Here is a 26,927-nt window from a genome sequence, read left to right on the forward strand (position 1 = left end):
GCATCACATAGGAAAGCATCCATTCTTACGGCTCTTCTCCTCTGTTACTACTACTACACTACGTATACTATTATGATGCCGATTTAGATTTGATAACGTATTGCTCAAATATCGTGGGAAACTGGGTTTTTGGAAGCTTTTTTATTTTCTTACCGAATTTTTCATTTGAAAATAAAAATGAGTGACGTAAAATGGAAAGCATTCTCATTAACGCACGTGGAATATCCTGAAGGTAAAGTCCATAGGAATTGTCTTGGCTTAGCCGTTGTCATTTTCTCTCATTTACAAATCGATTTAAATCTGGTCTTATAAATACATATGGAATTTGATTTTTGAGAATATTTCCTTATTAATATACTGTTATTTATTAAGGCTAAAATTAATGCTGATGTTTATGTACAGTATTTATGTGTTGAGTTTGTTTAAAAAATGTGAAGTAAATCTGTCGTTGTTTAAAAAAATGTGAAGTAAATCTATCGTTATTTAAGAAAATGTGAAGTAAATCTGTCAGAAAAATGTGAAGTAAATCTGTCAGAAAAATGTGAAGTAAATCTGTCGTTGTTTAAGGAAATGTGAAGTAAATCTGTCGTTGTTTAAGAAAATGTGAAGTAAATCTGTCGTTTGAAAAAAAAGTGAAGTAAATTGTCGTTGTTTAAGAAAATGTGAAATAAATCTGTCGTTGTTTAAGAAAATGTGAAATAAATCTGTCGTTGTTTAAGAAAATGTGAAGTAAATCTGTCGTTTAAAAAAAAAGTGAAGTAAATTGTCGTTGTTTAAGAAAATGTGAAATAAATCTGTCGTTGTTTAAGAAAATGTGAAATAAATCTGTCGTTGTTTAAGAAAATGTGAAGTAAATCTGTCGTTTAAAAAAAAAGTGAAGTAAATTGTCGTTGTTTAAGAAAATGTGAAATAAATCTGTCGTTGTTTAAGAAAATGTGAAGTAAATCTGTCGTTTAAAAAAAAAGTGAAGTAAATCTGTCGTTGTTTAAAAAAATGTGAAATAAATCTGTCGTTGTTTAAGAAAATGTGAAGTAAATCTGTCATTAGGGCTGTAGTGTTGTAGTTGAATATATAAATACTATTTGTGAATTTTCTATGCTACATCTTTTTTTTCTTTACTCTTATTTTTAGTAATGTGATTTTATTCAGAGTATATTCTTTACACTAGATTTTATCCGTTGTCATAATGAGTATATTTTTTAGAATTGGTTTTATCCTTTATTGCCAAGTATCTTATCCTTATCTGTAATTTTATCATTTTCATTAATTAGAGCCTTTGTTTATTAGTGGCCAGTTCCTCCCGCATGCATTAAAAATGGACACCAACTAACATAAACTTCCCCCCGCAACCTAACCTACAAATCGTGTCCTTACCTTCTTACCAAACAGCTGTCCTAACGCTCCCAGCAACCCCCATTACACAGGCGGGGGTGTATGTACGATAGTGGCCACCTGTATGTATTATTATGTCTAACTTAGAATACGGCAGTGTAAGGGGGGTCGCAGGGGAGCATTATCCCCCCTGTTAGGTATGTAGGTTAGGTTAGTGGGGAAAGTTTAGGTTAGTTGATGTCCATTTATAATCAATGCACGAGGAACTGGCCACTGATATACAAAGGCTCCCTCTGCCATTTTCTTAGTCGGCCATCATCATACATCCCTATTAATTTCAAAAAATTTTCCAATAGTGTTTTCCATTGGTTATCCTGACTGAATGATCTTCTTGGTCCCAGTGCTAGTCCATGTATTGTATACATGATAGCGACCACCTGTATGTATTATGTAATGATGACCGATTATAGATACGGCAGTGTAAGGGTGGTCGCAGGGAGCCGTTAGCCCCTTGTTAAGTAAGTAGGTAAGATCATGGCTTATAGGTGAGGTTAGGTGAGGAAGTTTAGGTTGGTTGGTGTCCATTTTCTATGCCTGCTAGAGGAACTGCCCCGTGATATACAAAGGCTCTCAATCCATTTCTTAAAGCTTCCATTCCTATTATATCGGCTATTTGCAGAATGCCCGGTTTTATTATAGTTACAGACGTGGAAAACTTAACCAACTAAAAAACAGTTTTTTCCCTCAGAAAAATGCCCATTTTTTTTTAAATGGTACTTAATTTTACCGCAAATAAATACTTTATGGAATAGCCTATATATATCTATATCCACCAATAATGGGGGACCCCCCAGTGGGAACCTGGAGTTTTGGGTGGGAAAAACATATTGGGAAAACGGTATATAAAGGTAAAACAAACGTCCTAATAAATAAATAGCCAAAGGTTTGTATCGTTAGGAAAAATACAAATTGTCTCCGAATTTGTCATATTAGTAATCTGTAACAATCTTAAGGAAGAAAGAGATACTGTAACGTGTGGCATTGGTAATTATAGGGAAACATTCCATCATACCTTAGGGTGCTGTCAATTACTAGCCAGGTTTTTTTTGTGGTGAGTAGTCTTTCTTCTATGGATTTGGCTAGAAAATGTGGCAAGAGTAAGAACAAGGATACATTTTAACTAAACAAACTAGGACGTCACATCCTACCAGTTTGTGGCTACTATACTCAATCTTTTTTAATGAGGCGCATTTGCACTGACTCGCAGCGGTGCCCTTTAGCTCGGAAAAGTTTCCTGCTATCTGATTGGTTAGAATTATCTCGTCCAACCAATCAGCGATCAGGAAACTTTTCCGAGCTAAAAGGGCACCCCTGCGAGTCGGTGTAAATATGCCTCGCTAAAAAGAATTGACTGTGGTCTCCCTTCCCTGGAACTCTGGTAAATCTACTTTTACTACCAAACAGTTTTGTACTCTATCTTATACTTTGTTGAGAGTACTTTTATTTGCATGAAAACTTATATTAGATATATTTTTGTGGACATTTCAAAGGAATTTTACTCATCACAATGATTTGGTGCGTTTCAAAATATTTTCTTATTTCTTATCATCAAAATATACTGTATCAAGTGATTAACCTTTCAGTAGACCATAAGTTAGCCTTAAGTAAAATGAAAAGATTTTATTTCAACCATGATTTAAAATTTTTTTCATATTTTCAGGTGATAGAATAGGACAGCTCCTAGCTATCAGTAGTCTAACACCTTTAGCAATAATTGTTGGATTTGTCACACTGATTCTCTTTAGGAGGGATCTTCACACAGTAAGTTTTTTTATTAAATTTGTTTTAAGAGTAATTTTTTGAATAAGAATAATAAGATAATTAATTGTATCCAAGCTACTTATAACTTTTAACCCTTTTACCCCCAGGCTCTTTGGAAATTTCCAACCCTTAACCCCCAAGGGGTTATTTTTTCCCTAGCACATTTTGTAGTATATTTTTTTAAATTGCTCTAACAGCCTTAATTTTTGTCATAGAGAGGTCAGGTTGGTCTCATTCTCTTGGAAAATACCTGAATTTTTTGAAAAAAATTATCAAAAATATGAAAAAAAAAATTTATAGCATTTTTTGCAAGGACGTACCGGTACGTCCATGGGGGTAAAGGATGAGTTTTGTGAAACGTACCAGTACGTCCTTTGGGGGTACAAGGGTTAAGATTAAATTGTATTGAATATATACTTAATGAGTATTTTTCAATATTTAACTTAGCCGGTGATTATATAGCTGCAACTCTGTTGCTCGACAGACAACTCTACGGAAAAACTCGCCAGCGATCGCTACACAGGTTGCGGGTGTGCCCAACAGCGCCATCTGTCGACCAGATACCCAGCTCTCAATGTAAACAAAGACTCAATTTTCTCTCTGTCGAGGTGTCGACAAGACGTACTTTACTCGCTGTTGCTAAACTGGAGTTTTTCACATCTATTTGGTGAAGTACTATATTCTAGTTTTGAGCTTTCGCTATGCAGGTGTTTTATCTTCATCTTAAATCTTGAACTCGTTTTGGATAGATTTAATTATGGTGACAAAGAGAGTATGGACTTTCTTTCACTTTTAAATGGCCGACCCTTCCCTTAGACGGAAGTGTGTTTAGGCTTTTAGTAATTATCTTATCACGTTATAGATTTTCCTTTATATATTTTATATCTCTCCGCCTTTATTAGGCCTCTTCGATTAACTTTCCATTTATTGTAAACATATAAAAATAAATTTTAATGTTTTGTTTATATGCGACCTTTCCTGAGTAGGCGGTCGTAACTTGGAAACCGAAGTTAATCAACGTTGAGCCCTTTATATCGTAATTAACTTTTAAAGAGCTAAGGATTTAAAACTTTTTAAATGTTATATTTTATGAAAGAATTTCTTTGATAGTCTTCGTACTGTTTTCAAAGATGAACTAACGTTTAGTTTATTTATGCTACGCAGTTGTTGACGTTCAGGACGTTCAACATGCGCTCTATCGTTACGATAGAGAGAGAGTGTATCATGGTTTCACTTTGCAGTAAGAGTAAATCGATTCTGACGATTTGTTCATTCTTTCTTAGCTTAAATGTTTTAAATTCTATTTTAAAGGAACTTTTTATTTGAAAAACCTTTCAGTTTTTTCCTTTAGTCAAATAACATGTTTTTTTTGACGAAATATAATTGGGCTCTTCTCTTAGGTGCGAAATCAAGAGAGAAAGAGAGAGAGAGATAGAGACGGAGGGAGAGAGAGGAGAGAAAACGTTCCGTTCAAGCGGGTAACGTTGTTCTCGAGTTACTCTCGTCCCTAGTCGCTGTACGGGGAGGAAGGATAAAACGTTTTTAGTTTTTTATTCTCGTCCCCAGGCTATATGCGGTGAGAGATTGAAAACGTAGTTTATATGAACTAGTGTTTAGTCTCTTTCCCAGCCACTGATTTTTTTATCTTAAAATATGTTTTCTGTTTTTTGCTGGTATTAATGAGCTTGCATTATACGACTGATTTCGCAATTACTACCTTTTAATGAAGGGTAGAATTGCGTGTTTCAGGTAGAAATCAGTAAAAGTTTCGATTTCAGTGAAATAAGTGCAAAACAGAAAATCGAAGTGATAAAGTGATATGCGCAAAGTGTTACAGTGTTGCGTCCGAGGGTTCGTCTGTTCGTGCCTGTCGTTCACCTAGTCCGGGACCTCTTGCATGCTCCCAAGCCCAGGGGAGAAGTAATGTCAAACGACTTATGGGTTCGAGAGGCCTTGATCAACGAACAGACGTTTTCCCTCTATGGTATCGGGTGTATCTTACCAAGATCTCCCCTACCATAAGACGAGAGATACGTTGTTTCTCCTCGTCATCCGAAGGCTTTTCACATAAGAAACCTGTCACAAGGTTTCGAAGCCCTTAAGCGAAAGTCAGTCCTTTCAGGACAGGTCCAGCGTCCTGGTTACAACCATTAGGACAGCTCTGACCCTATGCAGTCATCGGATAACTGCTCGCCGCCTAACAAAAGCGTAACACAGACTCCGAGAGTCTTTTTTTGTTGGCAAAGTGTTGCGGTCACAGACGTTACCCTCGTCTCTTACCACAACCATTTCCGTTGATCCTTAATGGGTTGTATGGCAAGACATGCAGTATATGCTTGCCTCCCTTATGGAAGACTTTTCTGCCGATTAGTCCGTTGAGTCTAGCCGTTTATCTCATCGATATCCTGGCTTTCAGCCAACCTAACGTTCCTTTGTGCTTACTGTTGACGTTGGCGTAGCTTAGTCACGTCAGTCAGGTTGTTTAGAACCACACTCGATGCGGTCTCGTGTGGTTTTTCAGCCGCATTTGGACGTTAGGCCACTTGCTGATGCTCCTGTTGACGTTCAAGACGTTCACTAACAATCGGAGTTGACTTGTTTTGACGCTGTGCGTCAACCTCCGCATTCTAGAGTTGTTTTGACTGCTCAGTCTAGGCAGTCAAACCAGTCTCGAGTGGACGCTGTGCGTCCTCACGCACCTGTTGTGGTTGACAGTTCAGTTGTTGACAGTTCACAGACTGTCAAGCAGTTACATGACGTTGCGTTCTGGTCCGCTACTAATGCACCAGTGAGTGTGGACTCTGCTTGTAAAGCATTGCCACCACGGTAGGTCTCTCCCTTGCTTGAGACTCAGCTTTTATCGGACAAGGTTCCTGTAGATGAGGAAGTTGCTGTTCCCCCTCCTACTGATATTCCCTTGAGGACTCTGTCAGATAGAGAGGAGCCTAAAGCTGCTTAGCCCCCTATGGACTTTAATTAAATCATGATGATTTTTTAAGGATCTTTGTCCGGATCTTTTTGTAACTGCTGCTCCTCGTTCGCCTAAACGTCAGAGCTTACACTAGGCCTAGCTACTTCGAAGCCGTTGTTTTTAAGCTAGTGCTCTCTCGCTCTCCTAGAGAGCTTTACGTTGGCTAGGGGGATACAGCCTTTGCTTTCCCTTCTTTTAAACTGGTTTATAGAGCGAGAGTCTGATATGACACGAGAGAAGTTCTCGGCTTGGGAGTTCATGCCTCTGCCCAGATAGACTTCTCAATTCTCGTAGACTCTCCCTGGCGCCTGGCCAGGAGACGCTCCAAGTTTTTTACAGGTCAACTTCACAGCTGTTTTCGAGCCTTTGAAGTTTTGCTGTACAATTATGTCATGCATAACAAGGCTTTCAGGGATGGTAAGCGGTACCGCCTCAGTTGCTAACCCCGTCTGTTGCCGCACCTGCTCCCGTAGACCCTAAATGGGCTTTGCTGCAAGACATGCAGTCCAAGCTTGCGTCCTTGATAGAGGACTTTAATGCGGAGAAGGTTGCTACCGAACCTTCTGGCCAACAACCTTCCAACCGGTCGGTTGTGCGCCCTGTTGACGCTGAGGTAACCTACTCGCGTCTACCAGTTGAGGTGGTTCCTCCACCGATGCGACCCAGTGTGGGTTGCCAGCCGCACGTTGACCTTAAGCGACGCTCGGAGGTGGTTGTTGACGTTCAGGACGTTCAACAACCAGCAGAGGTGACTTGTTTTGACGCAGTGCGTCAACCTCAGCAACCCGGTAGGGTGTTGACTGCACAACCCAGACGGTCTAGACAGTCTCGGGTTGACGCTGTGCTTCCTCGCGCACCCATGGTTGTTGACAGTTCACAGACTGTGCAGCAGTTCCATGATGTTGCGTCCGGCTCCGTCACGCATGCACCAGTGCGACCGGACTCAGCGAGCCAGACGTTGCCCACTCCGTTGCCGTTTCCTCATCAGTTTTCGGATGAGGAACCCTCTGATGAGGACGTTGCTGAACAACAAGACGATCAGCCCCCAGAATAGATCAAGCCCTGCTATCCATCCAGAAGATGCTGAAGAAGGAACGCTGCTCAGTCAGGCTGTGGATGAGTCTGGTAGGGACGCTGTCATCCGTGGAACAATTTGTGTCACTAGGAAGACTACACCTCCGTCCTCTTCAATACCATCTAGCTTTTCACTGGAAAAAGGACAAGACGCTAGAAGCGGTCTCGATCCCGGTTTCCGAAAAGATAAAGTCTTGTCTGACTTGGTGGAAGGACAATATCAACCTAAGAGAGGGTCTTCCCCTGGCTGTTCAGACTCCCAACCACGTTCTCTTCTCGGACGCATCGGACGTGGGCTGGGGCGCGACACTAGACGGTCAGGAATGCTCAGGACTGTGGAACTCGAGTCAGAGGAGCATGCATATCAACTGCAAGGAGCTGTTGGCAGTACATCTGGCCTTGAAAAGCTTCAAGTCTCTCCTTCGAGGCAAAGTGGTGGAAGTTAACTCGGACATCACCACGGCCTTGGCGTACATCTCCAAACAAGGAGGTACCCACTCACTGACGTTGTACGAGATCGCAAGGGACCTGCTCATCTGGTCAAAAGGTCAAGACATCTCCCTAGTAACGAGGTTCATCCAAGGCGAATTGAACGTCATAGCAGATTGTCTCAGTCGGAAAGGGCAAGTAATTCCAACCGAATGGACCCTCCACAAGGATGTGTGCAAGAGACTTTGGGCCACTTGGGGTAAAACCATCCATAGATCTCTTTGCAACCTCGCTGACCAAGAGGCTTCCAATCTATTGCTCTCCAGTCCCGGACCCAGCAGCAATACATATAGATGCTTTCCTCCTAGATTGGTCACATCTGGATCTCTACGCATTCCCACCGTTCAAGATTGTCAACAAGGTACTGCAGAAGTTCGCCTCTCACGAAGGGACAAGGTTGACGTTAGTTGCTTCCCTCTGGCCCGCGAGAGAATGGTTCACCGAGATACTTCGATGGTTAGTAGACGTTCCCAGTAGTCTTCCTCTAAGGGTAGACCTTCTACGTCAGCCACACGTAAAGAAGGCACTCCAAAGCCTCCACGCTCTTCGTCTGACTGCCTTCGGACTATCGAAAGACTCTCGAGAGCTAGAGGCTTTTCGAAGGAAGCAGCCAGTGCGATTGCTAGAGCAAGGAGAGCGTCTTCCATTAGAGTCTACCAATCGAAGTGGGAAGTCTTCCGAGACTGGTGCAAGTCAGTTTCTGTATCCTCGACCAGTACCTCTGTAGCTCAAATAGCTGTTTTTCTCTTATACCTGAGAAAAGGACGATCCCTTTCAGCTCCCACTATCAAGGGCTACAGAAGCATGTTGGCATCGGTCTTCCGGCATAGAGGCTTAGATCTTTCCAAACATAAAGATCTGCAAGACCTCCTTAAGTCTTTTGAGACCACCAAGGAGCGTCGTTTGGCTACCCCTGGATGGAATTTAGACGTGGTACTAAGATTCTTCATGTCAGACAGGTTGGAGCCGTTACAATCAGCCTCCCTGAAAGATCTCACTCTTAAGACTCTTTTACTGGTATGCTTAGCCTCGGCTAAAAGAGTCAGTGAGATTCATGTCTTCAGCAAGAACATCGGATTTTCGTCAGAAAAAGCCACTTGTTCGCTACAACTTGGTTTTCTAGCCAAAAAATGAGCTGCCTTCTCGGCCTTGGCCTAAATCTTTCGATATACCCAGCTTATCGGAGATTGTAGGCAATGAACTAGAAAGAGTCTTATGCCCTGTTAGAGCTCTTAAGTTCTATTTAAAGCGTACTAAACCTTTACAAGGCCAATCTGAAGCTTTATGGTGTTCAGTTAAGAAACCATCCTTGCCTATGTCAAAGAATGCTTGGTCAGACTTTATCAGATTGTTAATACGAGAAGCTCATTCACATCTGAGTGAGGAAGACCGAACTTTGCTTAAGGTGAAGACGCACGAAGTTAGAGCTGTAACAACTTCCGTGGCCTTTAAGCAAAATATATCTCTGCAAAGTATAATGGACGCAACCTATTGGAGAAGCAAGTCAGTGTTCGCGTCATTTTACTTGAAAGATGTCCAGTCTCTTTACAAGAACTGCTACACACTGGGACCATTCGTAGCAGTGAGTGCAGTAGTGGGTGAGGGCTCAACCACTACAATTCCCTAATTCCTTATCCTTTTAATCTGTCTCTTGAAATGTTGTTTTTTTATGGGTTGTCCGGAAGGCTAAGAAGCCTTTCGCATCCTGGTTGATTTGGCGGGTGGTCAAAGTCATTTCTTGAGAGCGCCTAGATTAGGGGTTTGATGAGGTCCTGTTGTATGGGTTGCAACCCTTGATACTTCAGATCCTAGGGGTCGATCAGCATCCTAAGAGGATCGCGAGGCTCCGTAAGGAAGACGTACTTTAAAAGGCAGAATAATTGTTCAAGTCGACTTCCTTACCAGGTACCTATTTATTTTGTTTTTGTTATTTTGATAACTTCTAAAATGAAATAAAAAACTCTTAGCTCATAAAAGTGTAAACATATATTACTGGTCTCTACCCACCATCCTGGGTGTGAATCAGCTATATAATCACCGGCTAAGTTAAATATTGAAAAATGTTATTTTGATTATAAAATAAATTTTTGAATATACTTACCCGGTGATTATAAATTAAATGACCCTCCCTTCCTCCCCAATAGAGACGCAGTGGGACGAGGAGAAAATTGAGTCTTTGTTTACATTGAGAGCTGGGTATCTGGTCGACAGATGGCGCTGTTGGGCACACCCGCAACCTGTGTAGCGATCGCTGGCGAGTTTTTCCGTAGAGTTGTCTGTCGAGCAACAGAGTTGCAGCTATATAATCACCGGGTAAGTATATTCAAAAATTTATTTTATAATCAAAATAACATATTTTTACTTTTTTACAGATAGTGTTTTTTGTTGGTGCTCTTTTAAATGAAGCAATTAATTTGGTTATGAAGAAAATTATTGCTGAGCCCCGTCCTTTAAGTCGGAAGGGCTTATACACAGAATATGGTATGCCTTCTTCCCATTCACAAATGATGTGGTTTTTCTCTTCATATTCAATTCTCTTCTTAATATTTAGGTAAGATGTTATGGATTTAACTAAGATTATAAAAATAAGAAAGAAATTCTTACAATTAGTTCAGAAAATTTAACCATTGTTGTAAAAAGGTTTTGTCTATATAAGATAGATATTTACTAAGTAGAATGATGAAGTTGGTAATCATTAAATAGAGATAGGGAGTTTTCTCTTTGGACTGTATTCCTATATATTTGAAACTTGAGCTTCATAAAGATATATGGTGGTTGGCCTGGTGTTGTAAGAGGGAGGGCATAGGTCCTCTATACAAGAAGTCTGACATTTTTTCTGTAGCAAAAAAGTGACTACCAAGGGTTTGTCATGAATGCTGTGGTGGGCTGAATAGGATCTCCAATACATAACACTCACTTGTAGATCGGTCCTGTAGCCTCGAGGCATTACACTACTATTGTGGTCAGTATTTATGTGGGAGGTTGTAAAAGAATCTAGTATGTAGTGACATGGAGGGTAAAAACAAAGTATAGAATAACATTGATTGTCAAATTGAAGTGCATGGAATAGGTGAATATGGTTTTTGTGCTAATGAAAAAAAAATTTCAGCACCAAGCATATACCAAAGAAAGGGCCCACTAATCTTTGGCAGGAAACCCACACTCAAGACTTGGTGATCTTCCTTTTGTGATTGCATCAAAAGTAGGAAATTCATGTATATAATAGAACTCATTAAAATACTAGTATAATTAGTTGATAGTCTTGTGGAAAAAGAGAGAAATATTAATAATTCTTTGGTTTCTGGTGTTGAAAAATAATGTACTTGAGCTTCAATAGAGATAAAGAACTCCTAACCTTAGAATGACTGCTACATCTTGAGGTACAGTATATTATCAGCCAAAAAAGATTACACCCATTTTGTCATTGATGTGTACAGAAAGTTGCACAGTTATGGCCTGACCACAAGTAGTTCACTGATGATACCTGATGAATAATCCTATCACACTTCTGATGTCTGTACTGTACAGTAGCCCAAAATGACCGAAGAACCTCCACCTTAAGAATGGTTTTATTGCAGCCTCCAGATGCTGGTCCCTCACTTATATATTATCTTGCTTCTAGCCTCTATCTGCTGGAGCTCATGCATATTTTAAAACCTGGAAATGGCTTTTCTTGTTTTCAAATTGCGGTAAAATATTCTTTTGACATAATAAGAGAAAATATATTACTTTGATCTTAGATCTTCCACTAATAACTATCTTTTCCTTGCCAATAATTTTTTTTTATTTGAATATCTTTTGCAGTTACAGTATTTTCTTACTGTCACTCTCCAGTCTTATGCTTTTCTGTACAGTATTATATGGTTAAAAATCCATCGAGTTCATCCATTCTGAAAAATCATGCAGGTAATCCACCTGTTTCTTTGGAAGATACTTGTGGTGGAGCCGGCACCTGTGTTGTAGCAGTTTTCACTCTTGATCTGCGCTTGTCTCAGTTGTCTGTACCAGTTTTGAAGTACAGTTTGCATTGCTTCAATCGATATCAAATAATTGTGATATTATTCCTCTAGATTACTATCCCTTATTTTAATCTAAACTTTCGCACAAGTATTCTAAACTTTACCAGATATTCACTTGATGAAATTTCTGGAATCTATCTTTTTTTCTTTTTGGATTATCAATGATTCTTTTTTCAAGGCTAGATTAGGGTATCTTCTTATCTGTCTGGTTAATAGCAAGAATGCGTGGCCTTTTTCCTCTTTTCTTCCCCTCCCATGGGGTGCAGTGGTCGACACACTATGTTGCTGGAATAGACATTCATGTAGGTAAGCTGCCATACTTAGCACTATTCTATTCTATTTAGAAATAGAAATTAGACCCCCATCCTCCTAATAATGGGAAGGATGGATATAAATTTAAATTTATTAATCGATATTAGCTTTACATTCTGACAAGATATCTTAATGTGGATAAAGATTCCTAAATTGACTGTCTGCCTAAGAGAAGAAGCCTAATATATCACCTAAACACTTTTAGGTCTGAATGTACCATCCAGTTTGGTCTTAGGAACTTCCTCCCTCCTAAGGATGTTTCCAATTAAAAGACAAGGGTTTGTATGTGTCGGAATAATCACAGATCTTATAATTTTTTTTTATTTTACCCAACTATACAAACTTGAGTCCTTAAACTTGACTCCTGTCTCATCCATCCTGCAATTCCTTGGCAAAGGTCAAAGTGGTTGCTCAGTGAGCTGGCAGGGGGCCAGGTCTTCCTTGCTACCGGCCTGTAACTATCAACACCTTGTTATAAAATCTTAACAACTGAGTATCTAGCTGAAATTATACTCCTATTAAAGGATTCAGGTTTGTTTAGTTAGGAAAAGTACAACTAACTTTCTAAATTTTAGATTTTTAACTGCCTTCTAAGGTACAATGCTTCCTGTAGGGACGGGTTTAATTTTACAATTCCTACTAATTGCTGTGGTATAGGAGTGTTTCACTTTGCTTAAGTCCTTCTAATTCTTTAGACAGTATTCACTGAGCAACTTAGCTTAAAAGTGTCATACTCCAGCCACCCGTTGAGATACTGCCGCTAGAGAGATATTAGGTACTTTGACTGGCCAGACAGTACTACATTGGATCCTTCTCTCTGGTTACAGTTCATTTTCTCTTTGTGTACACATACACCGAATAGTCTGGCCTATTCTTTACATATTTTCCTCTGTCCTCATACACCTGATAACACTGTGATTACCAAACAATTATTTTTCACCCAAGGGGTTTAACTAATGGCATTGTAATTGTTCAGTGGCCTGTTTCCTCTTGGTAAGGGTAGAAGAGACTCTTTACCTATGGTAAGCAGCTCTTCCAGGAGGACACTCCAAAATTAAATAATTGTTCTCTAAGTCTTGGGTAATGCCATAGCCTCTGTACCATGGTCTTCCACTGTCTTGGGTTAGAGATCTCTTGCTTGAGGGTACACTCTTGCACACTATTCTATCTATGTTCCTCTTATTTTGTTAAAGTTTTTGAAGTTTATTTAGGAAATATTTATTTTAATGTTACTGTTCTTGAAATATTTTATTTTTCTTGTTTCCCTTCCTCGCTGGGCTATTTTGCCTGTTGGAGCCCCTGGGCTTATAGCATCATGCTTTTCCAACTAGGGTTGTAACTTAGCAAGTAATAATAATAATACTCTTCTAAGATAGACATAAAATATGAAGCCTATTGAAGTGGAATGTAGAGTGGTATTTTCAATATGAATTGGTCGCAGTTGCATAAAGGTGACCCTTTCGTTCTTTTAGGGGAAAATTTTTTCACCATCATTATTGATATGCATTTCCTTCTTGTGGGGTGAACTACAATATCAAAGGTATTATCTGGTCCATTGATGATTGTATATGGGCTTATAAGAAAAAAAGGCTTATTCTCTAAGAAAAATCGTAGATCAAATTTGACTTGAAATATCTATTCTCTGCAAAGGAATATTGTAATGAGAGTTTATGCCTCGGCTGAAAATTGTATGCAATTTGATGTCTAAAGAAACCCTTGGTAATACAAATCAATAATACAGACGGTTGACTACCCTTAAGTCTGCACTCACTATTATTGATTTTTTAAGTAATAGATCTCAAAGAGTTGTTGTTGATGGGCACCATAGTGATTATAGGAATGTGATATCCGGTGTTCCACAGGGTAGTGTTCTTGGCCCATTACTTTTTATACTATATACACATGACATGTGGTTTGGCCTAGAAAACAAGCTTGTTGCATATGCAGATGATGCTACTCTCTTTGCATCAGTTCCATCCCCTGAATGTAGATCTAGGGTTGGTGAATCCCTTAATAGAGATTTAGCTAGAATTAGTGCATGGTGCAAATTATGGGGTATGAAGTTGAATCCTAACAACTCAAAGTATGATTGTAAGTAGGTCAAGGACAGTGGTTCCTCAACATCCGGATCTCAGTATTGATAATGTTTCTTTAAATATGTATGACTCTTTCAAAATTTTAGGTGTGATTCTCGACAGTAAATTTACTTTTGAGAAACATGTAAGGTCTGTGTCTTCTTCAATTTCACAAAAAATAGGCTTATTGAGAAAGTCTTTCAAGATTTTCGGTGATCAATCTATTCTGAAGAAGTGTTTTAATTCTTTCATTCTACCTTGTTTTGAGTATTGTTCTCCTGTCTGGTCTTCAGCTGCTGATTCTCATCTTAATTTGTTGGACAGAAACTTACGGTCTATTAAATTTCTTATTCCTGATCTAGATATTAATCTCTGGCACCGTCGTTCAATTAGTTCATTATGCATGTTGCATAAGATTTTTCACAACTCTGACCATCCTTTACATTCAGATCTCCCTGGACAATTCTATCCTGTTCGTAATACTAGGCAGGCAGTTAATTCTAATAGCCAGGCCTTCTCCATCATGAGGCTCAATACTACGCAGTACTCTAGAAGTTTTATTCCAGCTGTGACCAAGTTGTGGAATGATCTTCCTAATCGGGTGGTTGAATCAGTAGAACTTCAAAAGTTCAAAGTTGGAGCAAATGCTTTTTTGTTGACCAGGCGGACATAGTCTTTTTATAGTTTATTTATGACATATTTGTTTTTGATGTTGTTGATAGTTTATTATATGACATGTCTGTTTTGACGTTGTTTCTTATTTTAGAATGATTTATTGTTAATTTGTTCTCTTCATTTATTTATTTCCTTATTTCCTTTCCTCACTGGGCTATTTTTCCCTGTTGGAGCCCCTGGGCTTATAGCATCTTGCTTTTCCAACTAGGGTTGTAGCTTGGATAGTAATAATAATAATAATAATAACAGTTGATCCTTTGCTTAAACCAGATTAATACTCCATTTTCCTGAAGCTAAACTGAATTGCTCAGCTTCTCAGTCCTGTGAAATTAAGTATCTTTTATTAACTTTTTATGGAGGTGTAAACCCAAATGTTATTTTTTATCTTGAGTACTTTTTCAAATTTGAAGAGTTTGTGGATCACAGTTTTACTGAATCTTTAACTGAAAGATTACAAAGAGTAGTTTTAGATGGGCACCTCAATGACTACAGGAATGTAATTTCAGGTGTTCTTCAGGGTAATGTTCCTTGCCTTATTTTTTCATCTTATATGTACATGATATGTTCTATGCTATTGAAATTGGGTTTATTGTTTATGCAGATGATGCAATGCTTTATTAATCCCATCCCCTATATGCAAATTTGAGATGGCTGCATCCTTTAACTCAGATCTAGCTAAAATGAGTTGAATGGTTCAAGTTTTGTACGATAAGTTACAAAACTGAAAAAGGATGGTTCAGGATAGGTTTGGAACATTGGAGCATCCTCACCCAGATCTTTCCATTGACATTGTTTCATTTAGAATTTTATGTGCCATGTATCTTAGCAAAGGCTAGATCTTTTCTTTAGCAATGTTTCTTGAACTAAATGCCCCCCATTAAAAATTATAAGTGTCATTCTTAATTGCAAATTCACTTGTGAGAAACATATCTAGTCAGTCCTTTACTCTAGTGCGCATATAATTGACATGCAATATTTAGAAAAGCTCAAGAATTTGGGATACCTTTCTATGTCGAGGAAAGGTTTTAATCTATAAGCTTCCTTATGCCTGCTCTCTGGGACTATCATTCATGTAACCTACTGTGCATGTTGTTTAAGACTTATCATAATTCTGACCGTTTTATTTAAATCTTTCACCACATAGTACTTGAGTATGCTGTCAATTTTAAGTTTTGAATTTCATTTAATGAGGCTCAATACTGCACAATATTGTAGGAGTTTTACTCCAGCTGTAACCAAATTATGGAATATCTAGCTAATCAATTAGGTGACTGTGGAACTTCAAAAAGGAAGACTGCAAACATTTTTTGTTGAGAAGGTTTGCATAAGTTATTATTGTGTAACCTTGTTATTTATTTGAATTTATTTGATTTTTTGTTATTCCTCTATTATAGCTTATAGCATTTTTTTCTAGGAAGGGTTGCAGTTTTGCTTGTAGTGATAGTAGTAACAATGACCCAGATTCCTAGAGCATTTTAGGAAAGATTATTTCTTTTTATGATAATTTGAAAATAAATTGCTTTTTCCTTTTGACATTTTAAGGATATAGTTATAATTAAGAGTAGGAAGAACAAGTGATTATACTTAAAATAACATTGTGTACCTCTTCTGGATTTAAAGGCAATTGAACCTCCATAGAACGCTACTGAATGGTATTACTTTGCATAGAATGTATTTCCTGTTAGATAGCAGACTTTGTTTGTAGAGCACAGTATATAGTAAGGGAAAGGAGCTTGTAATGTTGTTTTAACTTAATATTTGCTGTAATTCTTCAGGTTGCGTCATATAAACAGCTCAGGCTTAGAGTTGATTTGGAAAGTTCTTGTGGCCTTGAGCCTTATTGCTACAGCTGTGGTTGTTGCCTATTCAAGGTAAGTGTTGATTTAGTTAGTTCAGTACGGTATGATAATATACAGTTTTAGGCAAGTCTTTGGTATTAATGTATTTTGAACAGTTTATACCCTCATTTTCAATGACAGTTATATTTGACTGCAGTATCATTAATTTGTTGGATTAATGTTTTATGTTTTAATTTTGAGTTTTGTGTAACTCTTTGGTGTTATTTATTTCCATTTTAGTCTATATTATTCATTATAATAGTGTAATGAAGTTGTCTTTTTATTGCTTATATGTTTTGTTTTATAGTTGCTTTACACATAAATACCAGCTTTTGTATGAATTGCAAACCCATTCATCATCATCTCCTACGCCTATTGACACAAAGGCCCTTGGTTAGATTTTGCCAGTCATCTATATCTTGAGCTTTTAATTCAGTACTTCTCCATTCATCATCTCCTACCTCCTGCTTCATAGTCCTCAGCCATGTAGGCTGCTCAATGTTCGTGGTCTACTTGAGATGATCTTTCTCTTGTACGAGAGCAATTATCTTCATGAGACCATGTTCCATGAGATGAAGATCCCAGGGATGAAGGTCCACTAGCACTTATCATCTGGCACCCACGATCTCCCATGTGATCACAATGACTTCTGGGCCCATCTCCACATGCACGATTGTCTCAACGAATATGATTGCCAGAACAATCTAAAATGTATAAAGTTCACGATATGATTTTTCCCCTAGATTACTCACAAACCTCAGCCTCAACATTTTGATGGGCGTACTGCTTGGCATTTCATTGTCATGAGTCATTCTCAATGGATGAAGTCCCTTTTCTCCCTTGTCCAAATTTTGTGTCCAAGAGCTAGCTTCTAGCCCAGCACAACTCTTATCTCGAACTAGTGGGAACTGAATGACTCCTCTGCCCTATGAGGACACAGCATTGCTTCTTAGAGATCTCGGCTCCCCATGTGGAGCACCAAAGATTTTCCTATGTCAAAATGGTATAAATGAAGATTTCCAATTACTGCATTGATTTTTTTGACAAATGCACCTTCAGCCATCTTGATCCAGTGAGACTTTGGAGCACATGAAGGGTTAGATATCAGATCTACCCTAACCTGCAGGAATAACCTGTCTGGCACTATTCCTAAAGGTAGGAGTCTGGTATTACAGGAAAATTTTTATGTCCATTACTTGCAGGAGTGTACCCACAAGACCCTGGATAACTTTATCCTTGGTCATGCGGTAGCGACTCAAAAAGTCGTATTGCAAATCTAAGTCCCTTATGGGACAAGTAGCATCTCATTTAATGGTTGCAACATGAGTCTAAGAGGAGAGGTATAATGTCTGGCCATTCTCCCCTTTGGAGAGAAGCAGTCGCTCTGTCATATACAATACTGGATTGGATGCTAGATACAACTAGATACTGGCGAGTTTCATGACTGAGTAACTTTTCTTTATAGATGATTTCTGTATGGAAGAATCTTTCCCATTTTTCGAGACGATGGGGCGGATAGATGAAATGTAGGCATCGCATTTCTCATAATGAACAGACATTAAGACACAATAACCTTACGGATATAGGTTCTTCTACGACCACCTACCAGTCTTTTGGTAGGGACCTGATGAACACCTGTGACCTCTTCAGGCTCAGGGTGTTAGGAGGTTGACAGAAGTAATCACTTTTGCTCTTTAACAAGACCAAAGTGCATTGACATTTCCTTGATCAGTAAAACAGGCCAAATAGGTTCTAGGGACTTCCTCCCTGCTAAGGATGAGTCTTCTGTTGAAGATCGAAGGTTTGTAATGTATTGCATGTAGGAACAAATGACAAATGTTTGTATAAAATTGTAGTTTTAATAACCATAAAAACCTGAGACTTTTAAGTTACACTGCCTGCCTCAACCACCCTGTAAGTCCTAGATGATGAAGTGAAGTGAAGGTAGCTCTAACTGTTAGGTGGGAGGTACTTACACACCACTCGACAGTCAGCAGTGGTTACCTCGTTAAAAACTTAACAGCTCTTCCCGCTTTGCTGAAGTCATGCTCCTATTAAAGGTCTTGAGTTTGTATAGTTAGGGAAAATACAAATTGATTAAAAAATGTGTAATATTCTTCTCTCTTGTCCAAGTTTGTTGGCAGTGTTTGAGGATGTCCCTAACATACCTTGGATTTCTAGAAGCTTCCTCCTTTCTGCCCGATTTCCTGTTTGGCCGAATAATCAATAGTAGATTGATAACATCAATGCTCAGCATGACCCTGATCGTTCCACATGCCGAATGGTATATGGATCAACTGTTTTCTCTCTTCCTTGCTTCAGGGAAGATCTTCAATCTTCTATCCAAGCCTCTACCAGATCATAGATATGGAATTTTCATGAGAATCAGCAAGACTCATAGAAGCTCCCAAGGAACTCAGGCTGCATGGAATGTTTCGTGAGTTCGTAGGTCTCTCAAGCGATCCACCTCAGACTTGTTGTTTGGGCAGCAGATAGGGCTTCGACCCTCAAGCAAGTAAGAAATGGCAAAAATTTTCATGTGCCACAAGTCATTCAAAAGGATAGAAGATCTCCATCACTTTGCTTCATGAGTTTGTGGCTAGGATCAGGAATCCAGCCATTCATGACTTCAAGTTTTTCTTCATTTTTTTTTTTTTTTTTTCTACGGGGACCTTGAGGTCTTGCCTTTTTGTTTTGGAAGGACACTACAACTCTTCCTACAGCAATGGAAGAAATAAGAAAAGTTCCTAGAACTCTGTTTCTCTCTAGTTTCATGGGACAGTTAGACATGCTTTTCCTGACAACAAGAGATGAAAAGAGCATCCCAGTTTTGAGTACACAAAGTCAAACTTATCAGATATCCCAGCTCTTGGGAAGAAACTGTCAGGGGTGGAGTTCTTGAAGACGAGTCGGATTATGACAGACAACCTTCTTTGACCATTTCATAAGATAGTATACTCACAGGTCCATGGATACCGGTACAGTATATTTAACCTGGTGGTACAGTAGTTACTCTACAGATCGTGTAGGAAACTTAGCTATTCATCTGGTTATTAAGCACTGGACAATAAACACTTCTTGTAATATAACGGTGGCAATGTAAGTAGAATGAGAGTTAAGATTACCTGGCCTTTCTACCGTGTCTTACTTCTCCTTCTTGGGGTGCAGCAGTTGCTCTATTAATTGCTGGATTGGATGCAAAATTTGGGTAAGCCACATTAATTGTTATTATTATTACTAACTAAGCTATTACTCTAGTTGGAAAAATTGGATGCTGTAAGTCCAAGGGGTTCAGTATATTTAGCCCGGTGGTAGTTATTCTACAGATTGTGTAGGAAACTTAGCTATTTTTCTGGCCAATAATCACCGGACAATAAACACTTCTTGTAAGATAATGGTGACAATGTAAGTAGAATGAGAGGTAAAATTACCTGTCTACCTCGTCTTTCTTCTCCTTCCGGGGTTGCAGCAGTTGCTCTATTAATTGCTGGATTGGATGCTAAATTTGGGTAAGCCACATTAATTATTATCATTATTACTAGCTAAGCTACAACCCTAGTTGGAAAAACTGAATGCTATAAGTCCAAGGGCTCCAACAGGGAAAGTAGTTCAGCGAAGAAATCAAATAAGAAAATAAATAAACTACATATGAGAAGTAATGAATAAAGGATATAAAATATTTTAAGATCAGCAACAACATTAGAATAGATCTGCCATATATAAACTATGAAGAGAGACTATATCAACCAGTTTGACATCAAAGCATTGCTGCAAGTTTGAAGTTCTGAAGTTCCACAGATTCAACTGCCAGATTAGGAAGATCATTCCACAATCTGTTCACAGCTGGAATAAAACTTCTTGAATACTGTGCAGTATTGAGCCTTATGATGGAGAAAGCAAGACTGTTAGGACTATCTGCATACCTATTACTATGTACTGGATGGCACAGCCTGGGAAGATCTAAATGCAGTGGATGGTACAGTCTGGAAAAATTTATTGCAAAGTATGGTCAAAATTATGAAAAATCTTTAGCAACATGCATAAAGAACTAAGTGAATGATGGTGCCAGAGATTAATATCCAGATCAGTAATAAGAAATCTAATAGTCCACAAGTTTTTGTTCCAATAAATTAAGATGAGAGTAGGCAGCTGAAGACCAAATTGGAGAACAGTACTTGAAACAAGGTAGACTAGAAGAATTAAAACATCTCTTCAGAATAGATTGATCACCAAAAATCTTTAAAAAATAAAACTCTCAATAAGCCAATTTTTATGCAATTGAAGAAGAAATCCAGCAAATGTGTTTTTCAAAAGTAAATTTGCAATATAGGCTCACAACTAGAATTTCAAGGAAGGTATATATAGTTAAAGAAAAATTATCAATGCAAAGATCTGGATATTGAGGAGACACTGTCCTCAACTTACAATAATACTTTGAGTTTTGTTTGGGTTCAACTTCATGCCTCATAATTTTCACTATGAACTTTAGCTATATGTCTATAAGGTGATTTAGTTACCCCAGGTGTACATTATTAGAAAAAATTCATGTAAAGAGAATGCATCATCTGCATATACAATAAGTTTGTTTTATAGGCCAAACCACATATGCTTATAGTACTGTAGTAGAAAAAGTAATGAAATGAGACCACTACCTGAAGAAATGCTAGATATGCATTCCTATAGTGACTATGCTGCCCATCAAAGATCACTCTCAATCTATTAAAAATTCAATAATGATTCAGCAACTCTTCTTGATAAGTAAGTGTTGTATAGTAGTATCTCCCCATATCTTCCTAAATGAGGGGGAGACTGGCTAAATGTATGGAAACCCATTTATTATAAATGACCATACATTCTGATAACATATTCTTACAGGTATAGATTCTTCCATGGCCACTTACCAGTCCCTGGTATTGAACTACCCTAACACCTGCCTCATATGCATGTACAAGATGTTAGAAGGTTGATAAAAGTCACCACTTTTGCTCCTACACAGAACCAAAGTGCTCTGACGTTTTTCAGGAAAGTAAACACGCCAGTTTAGTTATAGGAACTACCTCCCTCCTGAGGATAAGTCTTTTATTAAAGGATGAGGTTTTGTTATTATTTAAGTAATTTTAATTTTTCTTACTATACAAAGCCAAGTCCTTCAAGTTACACTTTCCACCTTAACCATCCCATAAGTCTTAGACGAAAGGACAGAGTGAAGAGTTCAGGGCATGTTGGCAGGGTGGGGTTTTCCCGGCACCTAGACGAAAGGTCAGAGTGAAGAGTTCAGTGGCATGTTGGGAGGGTGGGGCTTCCCCGGCACCCTACAGTAAATACCGCCACCTCTTTAAGATTTCAACAGCTGCCTTCCAGGTATGCTGAAAACATACTTCTATTAAAGGAAAAGTACAATTTACTTTTAAGAAATTTGTGATTTTTTTTATGATTTTGCTATCAAAGTAATTAATACTATCAATAAAGAATGAAATGAAAATATTTAATTCACAATGTTTTTGAAATTAGCTATATGACAGATTAAAGAAAAATATCAAAGAAAAATGGATTAGTATATTATATTTGTTTTATCTACACATCTTCTATTTCGTGTTTCATAACTTACTGCCTTTATGGGATACAGCACTCGTATGTTTGGCAATAAGCTAGAAGTGTATTTTATCCTATTTTGTCAAAAATAATAAACTAGCGTACATTACCAGACATCAGAAAGTTATGCTACTATGCAGTCAATCAGGAATCTTCTACAATCTTAAATAAATGCTGCACAACATTCAAAAACTATATTTTCATTTTCCCTTTCCACTTTACTGTTCAGTACTGTACTGTGATGTATTATAGCAATGAATTTTACCAACTAATGAATAATGAACAAAGATAAAATGTTATTAAAAAGAACTCTACCTTTTTTCATAAATAGCTAGTCTAGTTAATAATTTTATAATAAATTAGGGAACATGCAGCATTGATATTCAGTATATTACATTTTCTTTAGCCTTTTAAAAAGTAATAATAAAATTCAGAATAAAACTAGCAAAGTAAAAGTATTTAAAATGATTGAATCTTTGGACCTCAAATGAAAATTGATGCAGTACAGATATAAGAACAGTGCCGTTAGATTTAACAACAATGGCTGTCAATCGGCTAATCAGAATGCCTGTGTATGTGAGAGGACACAAGAAAACGTGTTTAAACTTTCCACGGTAAATGTAGATTAAGATTTTTACATTTCATTGGCTTGTAACATTTACAAAATGCATTGATTTTTTTATTATTTCAAAATTCCCTTTTTTAAAGTATTAGTTTTTTTTACACATTCACATGGGGGAAAGTTTATTTCAACATTCTTAAGGTGGAGGGTTACTGCAGTATTTTAGACAGGCTAGGAAGTGTTGAAACAATGATAGAATCTCTTCAGTTTAGTATAACAATAGCAATTATTATCTATTGTGGAGTTTCCAGGTACTGTGTTAGTCATAAGTTTATTGCAACATTATTGGACCAGGTTATGTTAGCCTATTATACAGTGCATTTCCTGGTTGTACCATTAATGTTCTTGGTTTGAAACAAGTATTGCCAGACAGTTATGTATTGATGTACCTGTTTGAACAAGCCAGTTAAATCTTCCTTTAGTGGGTTAGGTTATAGCAACCTTATGTAGAAAATATACCTGTTTTGAGCAAGTCATTGAACTTAAGTGAATACATTTATAACATGAACAAGTTGTCTGCCAGCTTCTAGAGATTATCTCAAAATTTCTTACTTGTTATTAGTTATTGATGACAAGCCCAAGTGGAACCGTGAATGTGAAAACCCTTTATTTGTAGGGTTAGCTAGATATTTTTTGGATCCACAAGATTATCATAAGGAGTTGCCCTCTGTTCCTGCACATTAGTAGGTTTCTTTAAGCTTGTAATATTTGATAACAAGTGTGAGTGAAAGGACCACCCCTTGTAGGCAGATTTCATTTCATTATACTAGTGGCAAGTGAGACAATTTGAATGTTGTAATTGAACTAGCCACCAAGATCAGTTAAGGTTAAGTCATTGATGTAATGGTTTTTATATGTGTAGTGAGTACATGTTTTGAGAGATTATGTTACTTTTGATGTAACAGCATTTTGATTTTATTTTGTACATTAGCTAAGAGCTTTTTCATGAACTCACATTTCATGACCCATATGTTTTTAAAATGTAATATTTTTTTCAGAGTGTATCTACTATATCATACTTGGAGCCAAATTATATGGGGTGCTGTGGTTGGTGTAATGCTCGGTATCAGTTGGTTCTCGTTCACACACTTAGTATTATCACCATTTTTCCCCACAGTGGCATCATGGTTAGTAATGAGAACTTTTATTGATAATTGGTAATTAATTGTGAGATTTCATTTTTAATTACATAGTGTCCCATGAAGTTTATTATGATAAGTTACCACTATTTGCTGGTCACCATCAACCAGGTTCTTGTCATATATGATACATGGTTATGAAAGAAAATAAGTGGGGGAGAGCAAGGATTGAAGGGGAATTAGGTGGTATGTTACAAATGTCTTAGTAATATTCTGTCACCCCTCTAGATAGGAGTGATCAAAAGCAGTTTTTTGTAATTAACAAAACTTATGTCATGTGAAAAGCTGAAGTACTATAAAAGGATATACTGTTTGTTCTGTTAGGCTTTGTCAAACTGAATTGAAGGCTTATATAGGAGAGTTTTTAAACTGATTTCAAGTTACAAATCTCACCAAAATAGAATTTGTTTTCCTATGTTCATTACTAAGAGGTACTAATGAAAAGATACTGCTTTTATTTTAACATTATATAAATGTTGATAACTTGTAGAAATTTTAGTAACATGTAAGGGGATTAAATTAGAATGTCTTGTGCATTGTATAGCTTATTACAACATGCCTGGGGATACTTTTTTATACTCAGGTTAAATGTTTTGTTGAAATATGAGATTATGTCAGCCAAATGCAGTAAAAGTCTGCATTCTCTTAATGAAATTTTACCAGATAAAAGTAGTGTATTGACATTTTCCCAAACATCCTTTTTCTATCTTTGTGAATATTTTTTTAGGTGAAGGGAATTGATATGTTTTATAAAATGCCTTTTTTTACCCTGCCATTTAAAGTTTTTACAAGTAAGAGCTGGGCAGTAATTTACATAGTGCAAAATATTTTATGAGATACATTGCAGAATCATTGAAAAACAATAGGAATTGGAGATATCAACTGTAAAATGCTCAGATTTTAAACCTTCTTATTACAGGAGAATATCAGAACGACTGATGATTCGCGACACTTCACTCATTCCTAACATCATGTGGTTTGAGTATACACACGCACGCACAGAGAACAGAGCTAGGTGTCGGAAGCTAACTTCAATGAAGAGCCAGTAATAATTTGTAATTTTCTTTGTTAAGAAATTCTTGGTGTTGTGTAATTAATTTTTTTAAAACCATGCAAAGACGATTCTCTGATTTTGATATTTGTAAACTCAATAAAACTTACAAAAAGTTGTTTATATATTTATTTATCTGTTGAGCTGTATTGGACCTCTGGGCATGTAAGTAGTATTAGAAATTAAAGGCATATAAATAAGTGAAAGATGGGAGAAATGGTATTCTAATAAAACTATATAGATAGGAGGGGATGCACTGCAGTGGGAAAAGTATTAAGTATCGAGAGGTGCTTGAGCAAAGACTGAGAAAAGCTTCGACCCTTACCACAAAATCAACAAAGACAGCATTTATAATGGTGCAACTACAGTAGTACAGAAATATGCAAAAAGGAAGAGGGTGGACCCTGACAAGGCAATTGCTGGAATACCAAGAAAAGCAATTGGATGGGCATTATGAAAAAAGATAATTCAAGAAATTTACATTGTGGTCGCAATATTACTAGACAGTGGTAGGCATGTCACAAGGGTTGGAGTGCAGAAAGAGAAAGTTCTATATAAATGATTGGTTGTTAACACCAAAACCAAAGGAAATATTTAATAAAGTGGAATGTTGAATTGAGAATAAGAGGTTGAAAATATCTACAGTACTAAAGGCAATGAGTTCATTGGTCTCGGTGGATGACCAAGCCTAAAATGTATAATCCAATTCAATCCGAAGATAAGGGTGTCTACAACTGCACCTCTTTGAAATAGACCCCGAAGTCTAATACGCTGTAGTGGCATTATTGTACCTCGCGTAGTGTGCTATGTGATTTACTAGCGAGTCAGCAGTATCTCTTCAACCACTGAGTTAGTTGCACTCACATTTTATACTTTTCTACCTTCAGTCTTGCTGCCTTCCTTCCATTTTTCTATTCAGCTTTTTTTTTTTTTCCATAGCAAAATTGCAGTTTTCCTTAGTTGTGCCATGGCACTCTATAGCTAACCTGGCACCATTGTATTTTGGCCCAAATTCTATAAATCGAATAGGAAGTCGCAATCTCTTAGTTGTTGACATATTAGCTTTCCCCAAGGTAGGTTACACCTTGAGGAGAAAAATCCACAGATTTTACACCATACAACTTTAAGTCGGCTACAAATCATACAAGGTAAGCTCATCTTGTCTCTTGGCTGAAGCTTGCTATTCCATAGAATTTATCTTCAGCAATGGTAAATGTAGCTAAGTACTATATGTAAGGTTGTGAATTGCACTATTATTAGTGCTTTACTGACAAAATGGTAAGAGAAGTTATAAGTTTAACATTCATTTGACTTTATCTAATAATATGTTTGTCTTGCTTAATGTGTCACATCTTTTCAGGATAAAATTGTTGGAGGTCTCAAACTTTTGTGAGTAGCATAATGGTGTTATCTTCAATACTTCATCACTTGACATGTTCTTGCAGAGAAGTTGATTTATGGTTGACAGAGGATATGTATTGCTATTACTGTCGGAATATTTTTAATTATCAATAGATATAGGATCATTGTAAGAGAATTTAGAATACATATACAGTAATGTTCCAGGAAGTAATGAATTACTTCCTCAATTTGTTAGATGCCTCTGCCGTTTGATCTTTTGAAAAATAACAAAAGACATTAGAGAGAGAGAGAGAGACTACGCTTCACATGAGTGCTCATGCATGTTACAGGTGCTACCTTGTTCTGAGCTTTGGCACTGTGACACAGGTGTGTAGAAAGAAGACTCCAAATTCCTTATTTTTCAGTGGCAGTGATGTTGGTGAAAATTTGCAGACTGTTCTCAAGATTACTAAGCGTTACAGTTTGATTAGTATAGTTTGGCCTGCTTATCTGGTCCCACTATGCACAGTCCAGAAGCTTTGAAACTTCTTAAGTTCCACTTTACGTAGACAAGGA

At 37.5% G+C, this 26,927-nt stretch overlaps 1 protein-coding gene across 1 annotated transcript; it reads left to right on the forward strand.

Annotated features, from left to right (window-relative positions):
- On the forward strand, positions 1 to 25,128 carry LOC137615406 (dolichyldiphosphatase 1-like). Its single transcript, XM_068345271.1, has 6 exons — positions 1 to 232; positions 3,053 to 3,153; positions 10,060 to 10,238; positions 16,544 to 16,639; positions 23,819 to 23,947; positions 24,879 to 25,128. The coding sequence occupies exons 1-6, from the start codon at positions 178 to 180 to the stop codon at positions 25,006 to 25,008; spliced, it is 690 nt and encodes a 229-aa protein (XP_068201372.1). The 5' UTR covers positions 1 to 177; the 3' UTR covers positions 25,009 to 25,128.
- The last annotated feature ends 1,799 nt before the right edge of the window (positions 25,129 to 26,927 follow it).

Source organism: Palaemon carinicauda, chromosome 21, assembly GCF_036898095.1.
Source record: "Palaemon carinicauda isolate YSFRI2023 chromosome 21, ASM3689809v2, whole genome shotgun sequence".
NCBI classification, from domain to species: Eukaryota; Metazoa; Arthropoda; class Malacostraca; order Decapoda; family Palaemonidae; genus Palaemon; species Palaemon carinicauda.

Coding starts and splice junctions, on each gene's coding strand:
- LOC137615406 (XM_068345271.1), top strand. CDS start 178: ATGAGTGACGTAAAATGGAAAGCATTCTCATTAACGCACGTGGAATAT. Junction 233..3,052: donor GCACGTGGAATATCCTGAAG/GTAAAGTCCATA, acceptor TCATATTTTCAG/GTGATAGAATAGGACAGCTC. Junction 16,640..23,818: donor GTGGTTGTTGCCTATTCAAG/GTAAGTGTTGAT, acceptor TATTTTTTTCAG/AGTGTATCTACTATATCATA.